This window comes from Crocodylus porosus, unplaced genomic scaffold (genome assembly GCF_001723895.1).
Source record: "Crocodylus porosus isolate Cpor-Errol unplaced genomic scaffold, CroPor_comp1, whole genome shotgun sequence".
Taxonomy (NCBI): Eukaryota; Metazoa; Chordata; order Crocodylia; family Crocodylidae; genus Crocodylus; species Crocodylus porosus.
In genome coordinates this window covers 28,806,085-28,825,697 of record NW_017728909.1, presented here as the reverse complement: position 1 = coordinate 28,825,697, position 19,613 = coordinate 28,806,085, and the positions used below count along the sequence as shown (strand labels likewise).

Sequence of the window (19,613 nt, the reverse complement as noted above, 5' to 3'; positions counted from 1 at the left end):
CTTCACAGTCAGGGCGGCTAGGATCTGGAACCAACTTCCAAGGGACGTGGTGCTGGCTCCTACCCTGGGGGTCTTTAAGAAGAGGCTTGATGACTACCTGGCTGAAGTAATTTGAGCCCAGTTTTTCTCCTGCCCAGGAGGGGGGTCGGACTTGAAGATCTACAGTGTCCCTTCTGACCCTACTTCTATGATTCTATGACTTGGCCCAAGCTGTCTGCTTCACCCAAGAAGGGAGGCATGCTTTAGTGTCCTCCCCCTCCCCCCATTGCTTTTGGCCTGAACCACTGCAGATATGTGGCTGCATTTCCAGAATAAGAAGTGAATGTCTGTTCACTTGCTTATCGGTTCAATCTATGCAGCTTAGGCTGACCTGCGAATACCAAATTGATTCAGCTCCAGGCTTTTTGACTGTCTGTACATAGCCATAAAGAAACCTCATTGCATTATTCTCCCAGTTCTAAATTTAAGCCTAGAAATAAAGCTGTGATTTAAAGGTAAACATACTTGGAATGTATAGGCAAGGACACTTTCACTCAGCCTGTAGTATTCTTTCTGATCACCACTAAACACTTTTCTGCATTGTCCACCAAAGCTTCTCGTATGAATTACATTTCCCCTCGTTTCACCAGTAATGGCATCAAAGCTACAAGACAGGAAACAGTAAAGATAATTTATTAAGGCAGTTGAGCTATTGAGTACAAGGAACAGTTAATAAGATTATAAAACTACAAAAGCTATTATAAGTGAACATTGCTATATTTGCAGATTAGGATAAAAGGCTAATTTTACATAAGAAAATAGAGTACTCTTTATGGGCTCTGCTGTTGCAGAACTGTACCATACATAATATTTCAGATAATGAAAAGTAAAATGACATTCTTGATTTTTCTCAACCATAATGAACACATGACTAACTGCTAACTTCAGTACATTTGTATCTATGGCAACTGCTTAGGTCTAGCTGCACTTTTCCTGCATTTCTGTATCTTATCTGAACTAAGATCACATTCAAGGAAACATGGCTGTACGAAACAAATTTAAAATACAATCATTTTGTTATGCTAACATTATGTGATGTAATGGAGATCTGCAAAGAATATGGATTTCCAATGCTAAATGCTCAATAATGATCGTTGTTGCTATGCATGTAGTTTGAAAGCCTATCTTGCTCTAATCGTGTCTATAGACAACTGGCAGCATTACCGCATGTTTTTAGTTGGAAATGAAAAGTTGCAGGAGTGAATGTATTTAAAACTTAGCTTAAAATAAAGAATGCAGATGAATGGCTGTATTACAATAACAAAATAAAGTTGTCAAATTGTAAGACAGCTCTAAACCCCCTTAAGAAAGGGTCTTAATTTCTTTGCATTGGTGGAGAAATGAGAGGCTACTGTTATGAGGGACATAATAATGAAGTAGGTGCAAAAAAAATCTTAGCATAGACCTGATTCTCTACTGCTGTGAAACTTTTTTAATTACCTACACTTCTGCAAAATGAAAGAAAAACCTATTTTTTTAATCCAACTGCATTCTATACACCCATTGCAAAGGGTATGAATGCTAATTTGAGACACCAATCTGAAGAATTAGGCTCTTTGCATGGAAGGCTATGTCACATAGGACAAAATTTTACTGTCACCTCTACAACTGCAGCTCCCATTGAAGTCAATGGAAGTTAAATGTGCAGCTGAGGACAGAATCTCTCCCACAGTGGCAAAATCTATGTAGTACTCCAAGCATCACTGATGTAACTAGCCAGCCAGGCTACATTGACAATGGGATGAAAAGTGCTAAACTCCATGTAGATACATTGCTGCCCTCTGTTATGTGGAATGACTGTCCATAAACAGTTTAATGTAGGTAGTTTGGAACCCAAAGTCCTTGAGATCTCAGGCTGAAGTTTCCTCGGCTCCATATGGGGAGTGTATTTAAGGACCATGTTGGCTGTATTTCTACAGCCAAGTGTTGTTTAAAAGCACTATGAAATTTCAACTTATGTAAAAACGAAAAGGAAGCTTACCCTGCTCCTGTAAGTTCTGAATTGGGAGGTGTTTTATCTATATCACAAACTGTTTTCCCTTCTTCACATCGATCTTCATCAGCACCATCTTTTTCACAGTCCTGGTCTCCATTGCACACAAGGGAATTGCTAATGCATTGGCCTACAAGCAAAACAATTATTTAGTGCAGGGGTGTCAAATTTGCTTTGTTCTCTGGGTTGGATCTAGAGCAGGGGTGGGCAAAATGTGGCCCAGGGGTTGTATGCAGCCTGCCAGGCCATTGTATCAGGCCTGCGGGGCCCCTAAAAAATTTAGAAAATTAATATTTATCTGCCCTTGGCTGCCTATCAGGTGGCCCTTGATGGCTTGCCAAAACTCAGTAAGCAGACCTCCTCCAAAAAGAATTGCCCACCCCTGATCTAGAGCATCAGGCTCTTCACTGGTTGGATTCAGCCTGAGGCATACAATGGCAGAAGCAGCCACTGCAGCAGCAACAACAGCAATCACAGTAGCAGTGGGGCCAGTGGCTGAGGGCCAGGTAGCCTCTTGCTGTGATGGAGGTGGTGCAAGCACTGGTGGACCAAGCGGGGGCTGGTTGCGTACCAGGACCCCAAGGCTCTGGATGCTGCAACAGGCTGCTCCCACCAATGACCAGCCCCAAATTTCCACAAATTTCCTGACTCGTTTGTCACCTTGTTGGGAAGATGGAGTGGCTCTGGACAATGAGCCAAATGTTTGACACCCTTGATTCACCGTACTTCAAAGTAAGAATGCTGGGTGCTTCCTATGTTAATTTAATTGTAATAGCATATTTTGATTTTAGTTTGATATTCACAAGGTCAATCTATTGTGAAAGAAATAAAAGATTCAATGGCCTGGCTCTGGAGTAGGAGAATTCAAGTTTGGCACTCAGTTTCTCACTCCCTAAGACAGTGAAGAGCATGTTTTAAAAAAGTGTGAACTAAACTGCAAGCCCAGAAAGTGGTGCTGTGTATGCTGCATTTTGACATGCATGCATACATTTCAAGATGTGTTTAGGAGTGCTTGGGTTCATATATTTAGAATGCAGCCATTAATTACACATTCATAGACTGCACCTAATTTTTTCTCTGCTTTGACCTATTGTACTCCACTGAACCATTCTGGCATAGGGTTATGGTCAGCTGTAACAGTTATCCCAATATTGAAGCTATTTCTGTGTAACCATCTACTGCTCTGAGGGTGCATCTACACATTCATCAATGTGCCTTAGATACTGCAAATTTAGTTTAGTACTTCCTTAATAAAGTTGTAGTCACAATTTTATGCACTGTACCTTTTGCCCTTCCAGGAATTTTACTGAATAAATCAGCAAAATCTTGGATTATCTGAGCCAGTTGCCCTTGTTGACTTGCTATAACGTTTTATCCCATGGGGACCCTTCCCATTTCTATTACATACTCTAAACCCTCTCCCAAACTCTTCCTTCTCCAGGAAAGGATTTGCTAGGAGCCTCTCTGGTTCCTACCATAGCTTTAATAAATTGATGTGAAAGGTTTGTTTCTCTCTTCTATGACAAGGCCTCAGCACTTCATAGCTGACCAGGCCTACCTAGCATAGTATGTGAAATAGTCCCTGCCAGCATGTCAAAAATTTACTCATGGAACTAGGCAACAGAACCAATGCTCTTTGACCTACCTGGAACTCCTGTTCCCCAGCATCTTTATAGTACTGCTCCTGCTTCACCTATGCCTCCCTCAAATTATCTCCTGCCACCGTGTTGGCTTTCTGCTATTGTTCCTTAAGGGAGGCTGCATACTGGGAGGGAGTTACCCACTCTTTTGACTGTCTCTCTTCTCTTTCGTATGACATCCAATAAACCCCTTGGAGTGTGGCTATAGATTAACTCGAAAGGCGTACACCCCAGGGATGCCTGGGGTGCTTCCCTGACAGTGAACAACAAGGGAGGGGGGATCAACAGATCCCAGCACTGCGGATCCTCCTGAGTGCACTGTTGAAGCATTGCCTTAAGTGTCCCATTGAATCACTCCACTAAACCATTCTTTTTGAGGATGACAAACCATTCTTTTTGTGTGCTTGAAATAACTGGAGATATCCCTCGGGTGTGATGCCCAGGTGATACAAAATCTCTTTCTTCACTCAAACTTAATCCTGAGCATCAAGGCGAGATATTGCCCAATACACAGCCTGGGCCTACCTGACCAATAGTACCTCCAATTTAGCTGTCCCATTAGTCTTAACCAACACTGTACTGACTGCGGCCCTCTTGAAACTTTCTAATAAAGCCTCAGGATCGTCCTGTGATGTCATTTTTGGAACTCAAAAGTCCAGTAAATTCCAGTGAACCATTTCTTGCTGTTTCATCAATTGCTCATCTAGGGCAATTTGCCAAGCTGTTCGTTGCTGCTGCTGCTGTAATATTTGGGCTACCAAATTCAAAGTCTGCTGAATGGCCTCTTCACCTGCAACTACCTCTAACTGGGGATCCATCACCACATCTGGGTGTAAGATCAGTTCATGGTTCCCAGCCAGTGCACCAATTTGCCACTGGTATGCATTATAGGGCCTTGGTCCCCTCTTGGCCAATGTCCTGCTCACTGGCAATGACAGGGTGGGACCTAGGGTGTGTCACCTGGGTACCCTGGTAAATATTCTTTCTTGCCTGCCATGCTGTTATCTTGTTTTACTGGGAGCCCGTTTTCCTGCAGGTGACCCCCCTCTAGGTCCACTGCCCTGGCCTCTTTATGGGGCTCCAGCCTTTCCTATGGGGAGTACTCCAGCTTATCACTTCTGGAGTACAAGTTGATGTTAGTATCTTAGCAGATGGAGATGGTGTCTGTCCAGGTTCTCACCCATCCCCTGCTACCTCACTCCTATCCTGGACCAGAAGCACTGTTCCTTCAGGCCTCCAGATGTTACTATGCTCTTCTTTCACAATTCAATAGTCTTTGAAAATAGCCTGTGCTGGGGGTCAGCCTTCTGGCAAAGAGCCCTCCCCACAGTCCTCAGTGGCCCCTTTCGGGATAAGGTAACTTAACAGTTCTTCTCAAGGAACAGTCTCTAATCCAAAATGGAAAACTCAATAAAAATGTAACTAAAATGCCAGCTGCTGCTGCTTCTGCATGCTCTGACATACTTCCTTGGGGCAGTTGCTCCTTGGCTGAGCCTCTTCCCAACTTGGCCCTTTTACATCATCAGTCCCAGTCACCTGGAGGTCAGATGGCCCTCTGGCCCTTCACAGCTCCGAGCCACATTGTTGGGGACACTTCCAGGCAAGCTGCCATGTCATCCCTATCACCGAGCCTTCTTCAGAGGGTTTCACAGTCCTGAGGCAGAATCCCCTTGTGACCCTCTTTTGGCCCTACAGGGGAAAAGGTGCTGCTGAGGCTGGTGCCCCCAAAACCAGATCCCTCTCAACATGACCATCTTCCCTGGTTGCATCTGACTTGGGTCCAGTTACCTTACAGTTGTCCTCACTGGCACCTTCTGTTTGCCATGGCATCCAGCGCAGGCAGCCTGCATGGTGTGGTGCTCCTCCAACCCCCACACAGCACAGCCAGGACAGCTGCCACATCCCCAACTGCCTGCTTGCCCTTTCTGGAGAGTCCCTCCAATGCCTTCTTTTCCCTCATGTCTCAGATGCCTGCTGGTAGCCCTCTTCAGAGCCAGAAGTACTCCTGCCAGTCTGCTGCACTCCAATCCAGAGAAAGACATTGCTCCAGAAGTGTTGTGCCTGAGCTGGCTTTCTGCCCGCATTCACAGCCTTTGCTGAGGTGAGTGACAGGGGTGGGTTATCTCTTGGGCCCTCTCCTCCCCTATTACACTCCTTTCTCCCTTTATAAAAGTACTATCTAAATGTGCAGTACCTAAAGTTACTGCTCAGTAGTGCCAGCACATGGTTATTTAATGAAACTTACTGTGCATTAGCCTAATAACACTGCACAGTAGGCCACTAGCGTGGTTTTTGCTGTGATATGCTACTGCACAGTGTTATTAAGCTAATGTGCACTAAGCATCTCACGTAGATGCTCCCTGAGTGACCCAAACTACAGTAAATTTCAAACATTTTTCCAGTTTTGTCAAAAAAAATGACAGCAGTTTAGCTTCTCTATACCCATCTTAAAATGTACTGCCCAGAACTGCACACAATACTCCAGCTGAGACCTAACCAGCACTGGGGGGTGGGAAGGAGTCCGTCTTGGTAAAGCCAAGTACTCGAATATACCAATGCAGGGATCAGTGTGAATAAAATATAACTTTCTGTTATGTCAGCCTTAATTAATAATAATAGTTTTTAATATTTTGCAATGTACCTTCCCACTGTCTACTTTTCAAGGATAAAATAATTGGGTTCATAATTCTAAATATCAAAGAACTAAAAAAAAAAGTAACATAAAGTACCTGAAAAACACCTGAATCTATCCCCACAGCCATCCTCTGTTGGGCATCCTCTTGTGGGAACACACTGTTGTGTTTCAAAGGCATCTCCAGAACATGGGTTTCCCCCATATTGACCATAAACAGCTACTGTTCGTCTGCGAATCTGAATGCAAATCCAGAGAAACTATTAGAAAATGTAAGCCTGAAGCAGAAATAATAGGCTTCATCATGACTGCTCTACCAATTTTCTTTTGTGATGAACATGTTAACAAACATGGTTGCTGTACTGCAACATAACAACAAACTGATATAAAATAAAAGGAAGGAGTCTACTAAGTTGAAAACTCTTCTACAATCTAGGTGCTGAATGGAGTCAGTTGGAACCGTGTGAACCGTTCAGTTTCATTTTGTACTTCTAAGTGGTGACAATCACTCTTGGAACTAATCTATCAAAACTGAACTAAAACAGCCTTCACTCCCAAAGGAAACCAACTGCAAAGGAATGTTATAACAATCAAACCAGACATTATGTTTTTTTTCATCTCATGAAAGATTCAGGTTTGTTTGAAAGCTTGTGAGAAGAAAAGTTCTTAATTTGATCCCATCCATCTATCCCTTTGATTTCTCAGAAGCAGTAAGGCACATTTGCTTCCCACACGAGAAGAAGTACCAAAGACAGAAAGTACTTTTAACAATATACCTGCGTTTTAGTACAGCCATCGCATTCAGACCAGGGGCCAAAAGGATTCCAGCGACAGTGGACAGGGGAAGGACTGGTTGGGTTTTTTTGCATTGTTAAAACAAAAAGGGAAAAATCTGTCAGGAATTATGACATCACTGCTGGAGTCAAGTTTTCAGAGAGGAAATTTTGTTTAAAACATGGGGTTAAAAACCAGTGAGATTCATTTAACCTGCAGGAGGACAGTCAAACCTTCCAGCTCTAACGTCTATGAAATCTATGAAACGGGCAGGCTACAAGTCAGGTAGGAGGCACTTTCCCTGAGGAGTCATATGCTAGCACTGACCAGACAGAAGCCATCCAGCATGAAGGGCATAGCTCTGTGTCACAGGGCACAGAGAGGCCAGGTTGCAGTAGGAGCTTAGCTAGAGTTCTTACGAAGCACTTCAGGTTGCGGTTGCTTATCCGTTCCTTTAACTGACTCAGGACCAGTATTTCAGGCTTGGTCAGAGAAGAGTAAAGCAGTGCCCCACACCGTACATCAGCCGTGTCTATGTATCTAACTCTGTAACAGATACACTAAACATACATTTCCCTCCTTGGCATGAAATGTTTTATACTCACCTTGAAAAAACTGGAAAGAAGCCTGCGATTTCCACCAGAAGGAAAATCTCAAAAACCTGAAAAAGAAGGCAAGACAACAGACTTGCTTTGTACTGCTTTTTCTTTGAGTGTGTGTACATGCTCTGCCCGATTCTGCAGTCCTTACTCCAGCCAAACTCTTTAGTAAATAAATAAGAACATCACTCCTAACAAGGATCTCAAATCAGCATAGTCTCCTCCACTCCCTTTTCTTGTCATTCTACTTTCTTGCACTTTTGTCCCATTACACACTTCTCAGCCAACCGTGAATGAATATTTCATTGGATCAGTGTGTGCATTTCACTGGTAGAACTTCACTAAGTGATTGTCTTACCTTCATTTTAGGAGAAATGCTCCGCTACCCAGCAACTGCTGGGGAAGAAGTGTGCTTTGGCTAGGGGCAATTCAGCAGCAGGCGGAGTCTGTCTGTCTGCCTCTGGCTCTTCTGGAGTCTGACTGCCTTGCTGTGTTGCTTTTTTTTTCACAGAAGGGCTGAGTAATGCTAAGGAATTTTAATTTTAACCCATCTAGTCCTCTCTAGGGATACAAAGAGCCTGTTCTTGGAGCAGCTCAGTCTCTTAAAGACAGACAACTATACATGTAGATCAAGACTTGGCTGGATTTGCACAAAGCTGTGGGAATAGCTCCTTGGAAGAACTTGGCTTCCTTTTATCTTCTGTCACAGGGTCACAACTGAACAGCAGTTTTCAATGATCACAGGCCAGTTCTCTTCTCATCCAACAAACCCAGAACAGCTCCACTCCTTAGAAGCAGCTCTACTCTGGCTTTAAACCTGAATCAGTGGGCGCATTTACATGAGATGCTAAATGTGCAGTAGCCTAATAATACTGTGCAATAGCCTGTCATAGCAGAAATGCACTAATATGCTACTGTGCAGTATTATTAGGCTATTGCACAGTAGCATTACTAAACAGGCATGAGCCGGCCCTAATGTGCAGTAGTGCCAGCTACTGGTTATACAAGTACTAAATTTAATATGCCATAACTATGAGACATAAATTAACCTGTAGATGCACCCAGTGAGGTTAGGTTCTGGCCATAGATCTCTGATAAGCACTATTCCACCCATCTGCTCCTGCTTTTATACTCACCACTCCCTTGTTTATACAGAAAACCCTCGCTATTTGTGGGTTTGGCATTCGCGGTTTCAAATATTCGTGAATGCCGAACCTGTATCTTAAATATACTTACAGGGATATACTCTTTGGGAGCTCTGCGCTTGCCACCGCTGGGCTCCCGCCACCGCCCCGGGCCCCTGCCGCCACCCTGAGCCCCTACCGCTGCTTCTGGGCTCCCACCATAGCCAGCATAGTCGTGTTCCCCGCCCCAGCCACCAGGGGCAAGCTGTGCTGTATTCGTGGATTTCACCATTTACAGGGATCTCAAGAACGTATCCCCCACAAATGGCGAGGGTCACACCTAAGGATTGCATTAGCCTTAGCAACATACTACAGATCCCCTGGTGAGGCTAGTTTGAGGTCATCCCCAGCAGTCACTCTTCATAACAAGGCTACAGTCTCAAGAGCAGCTGTGGTGGCACATCCTAAACTGGCTTCACGGAAGCATGCTCACAGAAACTAGTGAATGGAACATGCAGTGTAGGCATCCCTTTCTCTTGGTCTCAACTCTCTTGCCTGAATTCCCTTTTACTTATTCTGTTCTTTCCTTGTACTGGGCTCTGTCCTCTTCAAAAGCTGCCTCTAATCCAGTATCACCATCAAAAAACCACAGCTAGGAAAATGTCCGTTGATTTATTTTTGCAGAAAGTGGGTAAAGCTTATATGAAGTCAAAATGTATTCCCCTTCAAGGAACTGCTGGGGTGATGCAGGCTATTTTGTACACTTGAGTGCAATCCATGAGAAAGAGAGCCATGTAGTGCCTGGTGTTTTCTCTAACTGAAGATACTTGGGCACTGCAATCAAGTCACCCTTTATTTTATTTTTTTGATAGAATAAACAGATTGAGCTCTTAAAGGCCATGTTTACATGGTATATTTACTTTGGTCCAGAGCAGCAACCTCAACCAAGTCATGCTGCTCCAGTTGGGCTATCTTTGTTTCTGGGCTACGAGGTGGATAACCGGCATTTTTGTCACTCAACAGTGCTACTTAGTCTATCCCAGCAGTTCTCAACCTTTTTAGATGCAAGGCTCATCTTGGGGAATGCCAGCTCTTAGTTTTTGCTAGTTTTTGACTAAAAAAATAATAGAGCAATTCTTCTGTTTCAAAGATCTCAGATCACAACAGGTCAGGATCTTTTTGGACACTATGGACTCCTATTTGAAATCTCTGGATTTATCTTGTGAATTGTGTGAGTTTTTTGCACACCTAATAGTGCTAATATTGTATGGCACCCTGTAGCACCCTTAAAAGGATCTTGTGACACCTTGGTTGAGAATCTCTAGACAAGCAAAATGCTAAACAGATGTAACTACCTGGCTTCCAATGCAGAAGGCAGCTAATGCAAAGTAGCACAGGATGTTCAAGGATGCCACTCTGGAGCGTGTATTTATCAGGCATAATTTACCTTGTATAAATTTACCATCTACATGTGGCCTAAATCAGAGGGGCCAGTTTGTGGCAGGCATGTCACAGGAGGCATGGGTAGCCTCTGTGTGTTGTATGCAACAGATCAGGGAGGAGACAAGCAGCACAGTAGCAGATAGGGCAGGAAGCAGAGCAGCAGATCAAGCAGGGAGCACAGGGCAGGAAGTAGAAAATAGAGCAGCAGATTAGGCAGGAGAAAGTGATCAGAGTGACACTCAGGGTGGGCATGAGGCTAATTTGTGGCAAGCCTGCTGCTGGTCTAAATCATGCCATTTCTTTAGCCCTTTGTCAGTTTTGCTGATATTTTCTGCACCCTTTCCAGTTTTTGAGCATCCTTTTTAAAATGAGGACAGACAAAGTGTACATGATATTTCAGTACTGGTCGCATTGGCTGCCTATACATTTGCTCGGAGGTGGGGAGGGGCAGAGGAGGGGCATTTTAATTACAGCGGTTCCTGGAGAGCTGCTTTAATTAAAATACCTCATTGTCATGTATATTAAACCCCCATGGGTACATGTACATGCCACGATATTTGCCCCTTCAGGCACTGCAACTGAGAGAATGAATAACACTTTTCCACCAGCAAATTTCCAGATCCATAGGGAACCTTAGAGGCAGATGATATGGCTCTGTGGGCCAGACATGATAAAGTATCATTTTTCACAGCATGCTAGTATGCCCTGGCATGCCCTTTGGGGATCACTGATCTAAGGGCTGTATTAGCCTTAGCATTGTACTGCCAGCTTATGCCAAGGTGCTTATCTGTTAAGACCCCAAAGTCCCCCATCTGGTGGGTATGGCCTGTATTCCTTGCTCCTGGATGATTTCTTGTTCAGTTCCCAGGTCTGAGGTTGTGTTGCTTTGTTTAGGTCAGAGATAATAATTAGACGTTTGCTAGATGAAATCAGTTTCAAAGCTACCGTAACAGGAGCAGGAGCTTCCTTCAAAGACTCTTGTGGTGATCCATGCTGCCTAAGGAAGTTTTTACTTTGTCTGGTTTATACCTTTCTTGTATTTTTATCTACAGAAAATAAGACCAGCATTCACTGCTCTTTCATAATGTTAAGCTACTATCCAGGGAGTCCCCAGGGTTGCAATGGCCAGCAAGACCAAATGGTAGATTTTTGGATAAACTGCTTACTAGTCTTTTTAAAATATGTCCTCGGGCATATTAGACTGAAACTAAACTTGGATGTTTTTAGATTGTTCAGAATCCAACAGTAACAAAAGCAAAGAGCTTGAACAGACAAGGAACAAAATAGATTCATGTCAAGACAAGCCTTGAATATCTCAGAGGACTGAGATTCCACAATTCTTGCAGCAGCTTACACAACCAACTGTTAGGTTATCAGTCTGTTTTAGGGACTAAAATGTGATTTACTTTGCTCTGCAATGGATGTGGTTGATTCTTCTTTTTTTATCTCCTACACACTTAAACTGTAGATCATTTAAAGTCTTATTGTTTTCTACATTTGTACAATTGTTAGAACATTTCTACATTTGCACATTTGTTAAAACATAACCTTCTTAGAGTTTGATAATACTCTACTTGCATTGTATCTCTTTTCATCAGGAATTGTAGGGTGCCTATCGCAATACAGCCTGGCCCATTGAAGGGTATCCACGGTACTGCTATAATACAAATAAATAATTAAACAAGTCACTCTGGAAGATGTCCATTGGGTAGAACTCTCCTGGGAAAGTAATGGGGGCTAGACATACAGAAGACATAAAATTGGCTCCTATGGGTCACATTTCTAAGATGGCTCTGCTCCCACTTAGGCTCACTGAAGACAGATTTTTCCAAAATATTCAACACCCAACAGCTTCCACTAGGACACTGTGGGCACATCTATACATCACACTATACTGCTGTAGTGACGCACTATGTCACTATAGTGACACGATGTGGCGACGTAGCAATTGCGTGCTTCTATATGTTGCTGGCAGCTACTTTGCTGTAGCAGTGCACTCCCCAGTTTTAGCATGCTGCTGTGGCGAAGTAGCAGCTAAGAATAACTGTACCATGAGTATGGCGCAGTATAGGTGGTTACTAAAGCACGGTGCAGTAAAAACATTGCCATAGGGCAACAGGTAGGCATGTCCTCTGTTGCCCAAACCAATACAGAAGTCAATGTACCCAGGCTTTTTGAAAATCTAGCTAACCAGTTTAGTTCCTAAATGGGTACTGTGTGCTTTGGAAAATCTGGCAGTGGGTGATATTAGTAAAAGTGATTCTTTTACTGAATTATCTTTAATGTTTGGAATGTAGGTAAAAATCATTAAAATGCAGTGTTATTTTTAAATGAATTACTACTGCTTCAGCCTGCCATTCTCTAAGGATTTTATGCTAGACACATCATGTTGAAGTTAATCTTCCCTATAATCTTAGACCATTTTACTCCTTAAAAGTAAGTCAGAGGATGAAAGAGTGTGTAAACTCAGTTTCCCCACCAACATATCCTTTTTTCTGTCACGAAGGCCACATTCTCCTGAAAACAAAACAAAACAGGGCTTGTCTTGACCCAGTAAATATCTCCACAGGCCAAACAATATGTAAAATTATTCATCTGAGGTAAAATTAATTCCTGTACAGAGGACCAACATGAAAGAAGGGGTAAATGCAACTTAGCTGCTAAGCAGGATTGATTTTTAACCAAGGTTAGTAGAAGTGAAACTGATTTTTCTTCTAGCAACTATTTTGCAATAAAAACAGTTTTTGTTATAGCAACTCAGTCATTGCCAATAATTATTGCAGTACATCCAATGTTCCGCTTTGTCTGCTAAAGACATGTGCTGTGAGTAGTTTGGAAAGGAGACAAAGGACTGACAGTAAGGTAAGACAGTATTTGCCTTGCCCCAAATGAGAATTCCAGCGGTACCACCATAATGCTTCATTTCCCTGTCTAATGATACTGAGCCCACTCTGGAGAAGACATGCAATGTTCCTGTATGTCTGTGGTATAATTAAAACTGAGGTCAGCCAGTATATAATTACATCAATGATATTTCCTTAGGGGCTTTCAGCCTTTTGTAGGATTGATGCTAAGGTTTCTCAATAGTTTGCAAGGCTGTAAATGCCCTTGCACCTTCATTTTTGTCCAAGTTCATTATCCTTTTTGGTCCCAAACAGTCTGTGCTCTCTGGATTGCTGCTGGTGCCAAGGATCAAATTACTATTGGGTGGAGAAAGAACATGTTGTCATTACAGTTTTAAATTGTGAAACTCACTCTTGCTGAGAGTCTGGATCTCTTTTAGTTGGTTAATGCCATGACATGTTTTTCTCCCCTTATAGATTGAAATTACTTGCTTTGTTTAGAAGGTATTTGTTACATTTCAAGAATGACTGGAAGTGCTTGGGGTCCATTTCCATGAAATGTGTCAAATCGCATCAAGGCTGTACTAGCTGTAACACAAATGGGTCTTCCCTGTGGGATACCCTGGCAGAAGATTTCTTTATGTCCACTAGATGTGCTGCAGTATTTAGGTAAAACAAATAGGGGGGATGGGCTGAGAATTCCCTGGGTTGCACACTTTCATGTTAGAAGCTTGAGAGCTTTATTATCATAATTCAATGGCTAACTTGAGTTTGAAGGGATTTGTTGAGATTTAGGTAGTGCACAGACCTTATGTTTGTTTACTGCACTTCAGGGAATTTCATGCTTTGTACACGTATTTGCAAACAGGTGTAGCTATTTAGAGCTAAATTTGGATGCAACTCGTAGCTCTGTGAAAGAGTTAGGCAGCTGTTGTGATCCTGGCAGGCTTCAGCTGAGGCGACCTCAATCCATATGCAGCACCTTGCAGCAGATGAAACAAAGAATAGTTTTGCACCATGTGGTTGTTTGTGTATGCCAGTGCTTATTTGCACATGAAGCTGTTTTGCATTTGCTATTCATTTTTTTTGCCTTTATGTACTTGCATTTTCCAGGTGCTCTTTAGCTACTAGTTAAAGAATTGGCCCTAAATGCTTTTTATTATATGTTTAATAGGGGTGTGCGAAATGGGCCATATTCAGTTCGGATTTGGATTTGGCCCCAATTGGGAACACTGATTTGATTCATTGATTCAGATCACTATCCCCGATTCAATTCGGCTGAATCTGAAACTGAAGATACGAAGCTGATTTAGAGAATCAGCGGTTTGGCCATAGACATAGGTTTAAATGTTTTTTCTACATACTCTGAGGTACCAGGTGGCTCACAAACGCTGCGATGCTGGGGCGGATGGAGCATCCCACAGGAATGCAGCCCTCCCATGCTCAGTGGCCAACCTGGATGTAGATTGGAATTACTTCTGGTCCACTTCTGGGTCCACTGCCAAGCATGCTGGGGGGGGCCCCCGTGCCTCCCTGGCTCAGCGATAGGCCACAGGGAGACCCAGGGTGCCCTCCCGGACCCAGGAAGCACCAGTCACGGAGCCAGGAGGTATGAGGGGGCCCCCCTGTATGGTCCCCAACAGACCCAGAAGTGGACTGGAAGTGCTTCTGGTCTGCCTCCTGTGGGGTGCTCCATCTGTCCCAGCATTGCAGCGATCACAAGGCACCTTCTATCTTGAGGTATGTAGAAAAAACATTTAAAGCTGTCTATATCAAATCATCAAATTTTTCCAAATCTCTCCGAATCAATTTGGAGGGTTCTGAGTCAATTCGGAGAGATTAAAGGGTCTCCTGATTTGACTCAGATTCAGAAATTCGGCCACTGAATCAGGCTGAATCTCTGCTGAATCAAATCAAGGACCAAAGCTTCACACAGCCCTAATGTTTAGCTAGAAATAACATAAATGCGGGATCTTTGATTAGGCGTTCTGTACAAGGATACATTTTTCCTTCATGATTTTGCATGACAAGGTAGGTTAGATGAGGTTTGTGCTATTTCTGTCATTTAGGATGATTACTATAGCTGATGTATCCACTTAGTTATCTTTCTAATTTTGCAGGTTTCTGTACTTGACCTACATATGGCTAGAGGCCTCAGTCAGTCCATTTACATGGGTGAGTTTTAAATAAGATTTAAAAAGCAGTGGGCTGTTGTTCCAAAGTACTGTGGGTATGAATTAATTGAGTCTGCTCTGACATGTTGGATTTCCGGCATGTCAGAGCAGGCTCCGCACACGTGTATAGGAGCCCAGTGATACAGGAGATCCCTTGTGTGTGATGGCTTATGCTTACTCACCATTTCAAAGTGGAATCTTTTAATTGGTGTGATTTTGTTATATAGCAAACTGAATGTAAACTATCCGCCATTAGCAATAGCTTCCAGTGCCTCCTGTGTCATAGATGCAAGTGTATTATGTGGGTTTTTTGTTTTGTTTGGAAATGTTACTTCAACTGGCTAAAAACCAGAACCAGAAAACCAAAAAAGATTTGTTCAAAATGTTTTTGTCAAAATATTTCAGGTTTGCCGTAAATTTCCTTGAAACAAAAATGTAATAAATAGCTCTCAGTAAACAAAGCAAGAATCTCTCTATTATGGAGAGCTTGGGAAAGATGGTTGAAAGCAAAGCTTGATGTAAAAAGAAATGCTTTCACAATCAATTTTTCTGATCCTCCCCCCCACCCCCCGCATTATAGCAGCCTTCTCCACACCAGCTGAAATACATCAGGAGTTTGTCAAGTTGCACAAGAGTCTCATCAGAGTAGTTCTGTCTGAGTTTTTGTAGCTCTTGTTATGTGCCCCATGAGACATGGTAAACGTACACTTGCAGCAGCCTCAAAATGGGAAGAGGAGGTGCTGGTGTGAACTGCACAGCTGCTGCTAGCATGTACTGGTTACGTCTGCCTGACAATGATTTCCAGAGTAACAGCCGCTGCGCAGCACAGAGCAGCAGCTCCCCCTCCCCTTTTGAGGCTGCTACAAGTACAGTATATGTTTCTCCAGACCATTTTTCTCATAGGTACATGGTTGGTTTCAACTGGGCCTAAAACACAAGCTTGAAAAAATAAGCTTTTCAAACCGTAAGCAGTAGGGGAGATCCTTGTTCGTTGTCAAGGAGAAGAACATGGTGCAATGTGGAGTTGGGGAATAGTGTCGTGCATGCAAAGCTGCCATACTTTGCACCCTCTGATTCTTGGTTGGCTGACTATATTTTCACATAGCTCCAGCATAAATCAGAGCAGCCTTCAGACTGCTAAACACTGAATTATTTACCAAGCATCCCAAAAGTGGCAGCTAGGGCTGAATGAAACCCTGGCTATGGCAGTTAATGTTGGCTATATGTCCCCACCCCAGGCATGAAAGGGATGCCCAATCTATGTTGACGAAGAATTTGCTAATACTATTCTGGTCTTCCTATTACTAGGAATACTGTCTTTAGGGTTGGTTCACACCAGCAGAGTGGTTCAAAGGAACACCACTAGAGCTTAGAATCTCGGCCAATTTATGCCATCACTCTTTTTAAATCAAAATGTTTTTATAATTGTTTTAATGAGGATACATTTGTACTTTGTTTTATTACTTTGGATAAATCGTACAACACCATATGGCACTTGTGCTCCTAACAGTGTAGCTACTGGTGTACAGAGCCTGACAGGGAAATTGACTGGAAACTAAAAAAACCACAAAAGTAAAATAGCGTAATTCTTCTCCATAGTCCTCCAGAGGCAGCATTCATTCTAAATTTTCTTCTACTTTTAGCTCATTCTGTGCTCATTGGGATAGTGGACCCCTGAGCAAGAATAAAACTGTTATGTTTCTAAACTAGGAAGATGACCTATAGAGCAATCTATAGCTGAAAAAAAATTGTTGCATGGCTCTGTTGAGACTTCAAGCTAGCGAGTGGTTTGGAGGTTTTTGAAAGATAAAAATGAAAGATGTCAACATAAAATAATTTCCAAGAATAGAAAGTGCAAATTTAGAGACCCCAAGTGAGATTTGGGGCTTATTATGCTCCTGTACATGTCAGGCATGTTAAAGAGATGCTTAAGCCCGTTTTTTAAAGGATTGTACCATGCTTTCAAAGCACAGACAGAACTAGGGACATTGCAGATACTGAGGGCATTGCCACAGCAAGGGATCCAAGCAGCACTAGACCTGAAAAGGGCACAATGATTGTCTTCTTGCTACAATGAAATCATTAACAACATTTTTGTAAAACTGGGTAGGAGTCAGTCAGAAACATCTTTTGCTTAAGGATTAGTTTTTCACATTAAAACAAGTAAAATAAGCAGGCCAGATTTACTCAGATTTCTGTGGTGCTTTTACTGTGGAACACAACCTGTATTATTCACCTCTCCCATGAAGCCACTCAGTAGCATAACTAAGGGTTGGCGAGAGGGGCATCAGCCCTGGGCACTAATTTAGAAGGGGTACCTAATTTCCCTCCACCCCCACAAAGTCCGTGCCCCAGCAGCAAGAGCCTTGGCAACAATGCCCATGGTGTTGTTCTTGCAGAAGCAGCAGCAACTGATGCACAGACACAAATGCAGGGCCCAAACCCTGCTTGCTACACCACTGAAGCCCCTTTTAGGTTGCCTGTGCCCGTTAAAACACAACTCAAATGTAAACTAGTACAATCATAAATTCTGGTGCAGACACTACAGAAATGTTCTTTTCAGGACTGTCATCATTTGGGTCTTGCTTTGGCTGAAATATATAGTTATTGTCTTCTAACACACATCATTTCTTGTTACCTAATGATGTATTATAAAGAAACGTTTGGGCACTTATCTTGCTAGGATCCTTTGACCCTAGCTGACATCCTGCCCTTGGGCAGGGGGGGCTGGACTTGATGATGTTTCAAGGTCCCTTCCAGCCCTAATGTGTATCAAATCTATGAAATATTTGTGGATACATACAGCCTCAGCCCTTTGCTTGTTGTCTGTACAAAGAAAAGGGGAAGCTGGTTAATTTAGTTTACTAAACTCTCAGGGCAAGGTTTCCAAGGTATTTAGTACCCCAAATGGCAAAGACGTGCCTAATGAAATCAGTGGGAGCTGGGCACTTGTGAAAATCCTACTAGGTGCCTATCTGCATCTTTGTGTTTAAATGTCTTTGAAAATCAGCCCCCAGTGATATCGCTGGAATTGGGATTATATTTCATATTATACAGTTTCAGGAAGCCCATCCTGGAAGGCAGTGTAGCCATGGTAATATTCTGTGCCCAGCTAGCTCTGCTGGCTACAAGATGGAGGTGAAGACATGGCCTGATCCTTCTCCCTTCCATGTCTACTAGTCTTGCCCGGCTTTTCAATTCAGAAAAGCACAAGTTCCATGGTATGACTGGTCTATATGTGGCTGTGAAAGAAAGTTAGCTGTGCCTTCTCTGTGTCTTTTTGTACACACCCAAAATGCTAAGTACAGTCTTGTCCTAATGATTATTAAGAGAAAGCAATACTGAGAAGCTTCATGGAGAACTTCCAGATGCAGCCAGAATGCCTCATTTACAGTAAATGGATAGCTGAAAAATTGCCTGGTCCAAATATAATCTTCCAGAATAAACAGAAAAAAAATCTGTAAATACATGCTTGAACTGACCTATTTTACTTGTACTTGAGGACAAATCCTCAGATAATGTAAATTATGGTACCTCCATTGACTTGTCAGTTTGCAGCACCAAGGAACTGGCTCTTGTTTTATATATTATTTTATATAAATTTCAAACTAACAGTTTTTTTCTCAACAGACTTGAATCTGTGCCTCATATCAGACGATTAACATAGTTAGATGGCAAATTTCTAGGACAATTTGATTCTTTCCATACAGGTTACAAGTTGATCTATAGAACTGATCATTTGGATCAGTAAGTGATTAAGTTCAATGTTTGTGAAGTTCACTGAGATCCTTTGAGGTGAAAGGTGAGCTGTATGTAAGTAAACAAATGTAAATTTCATCGTTTCATAGACTCATAAATAACTGAGTCTTTGGTGTTTTAAAAAAAATGTTCCCCAGATGAAATCTAAGTAATTCAATGTACTGTAATTCATCTTCCTTGACTTTTAGTTAAATTCAACTGGGGCAAATATTTTCTTTTTTGACCTTGTACAATGGTGTAAACATATTCAATATTTTGCAAAATGAACCATAAATTACAATTTGAAATATGTGAGCATCAGAACACGGCTACAACCTATATCCATGCAGCAAACATGAATTTGTAGTGGGATCAAAGGTAACCCTGAACTGTGCAAGCCAACAGCAGAAGTTGCCCTGGGGAAAGTGAATGTTTTTAAGCCTTCCCAGAGGCACTGGGTGTTGGCTACGGCCGAGGTTGGGAACTTTGACGGGCGTGCCAATGCTCCAGATGGGACCAAACCTGGAGGTTCCTAGTTAGTAGGTCTTACCCCTCCACTCACATTCAACATAGTTGATCAACATATTTGGGATCAGGAAGGAATTTTACCCCAT

General features: G+C 42.6%; 1 protein-coding gene across 1 annotated transcript in view; it reads right to left on the bottom strand.

Moving 5' to 3' along the window:
- C7 (complement C7) overlaps window positions 1–8,183 on the bottom strand; it is a 52,330-nt gene extending 44,147 nt beyond the window's left edge. The window contains exons 1-6 of the mRNA XM_019532003.1: window positions 8,036–8,183; window positions 7,684–7,739; window positions 7,081–7,153; window positions 6,402–6,543; window positions 2,021–2,162; window positions 505–643 (exon numbers count right to left, since the gene is read on the bottom strand). Coding sequence (XP_019387548.1) covers window positions 505–643; window positions 2,021–2,162; window positions 6,402–6,543; window positions 7,081–7,153; window positions 7,684–7,739; window positions 8,036–8,041 — 558 coding nt within the window. The 5' untranslated portion in view covers window positions 8,042–8,183. The remainder of the gene's footprint in view (window positions 1–504; window positions 644–2,020; window positions 2,163–6,401; window positions 6,544–7,080; window positions 7,154–7,683; window positions 7,740–8,035) is intronic.
- Window positions 8,184–19,613: the final 11,430 nt, after the last annotated feature.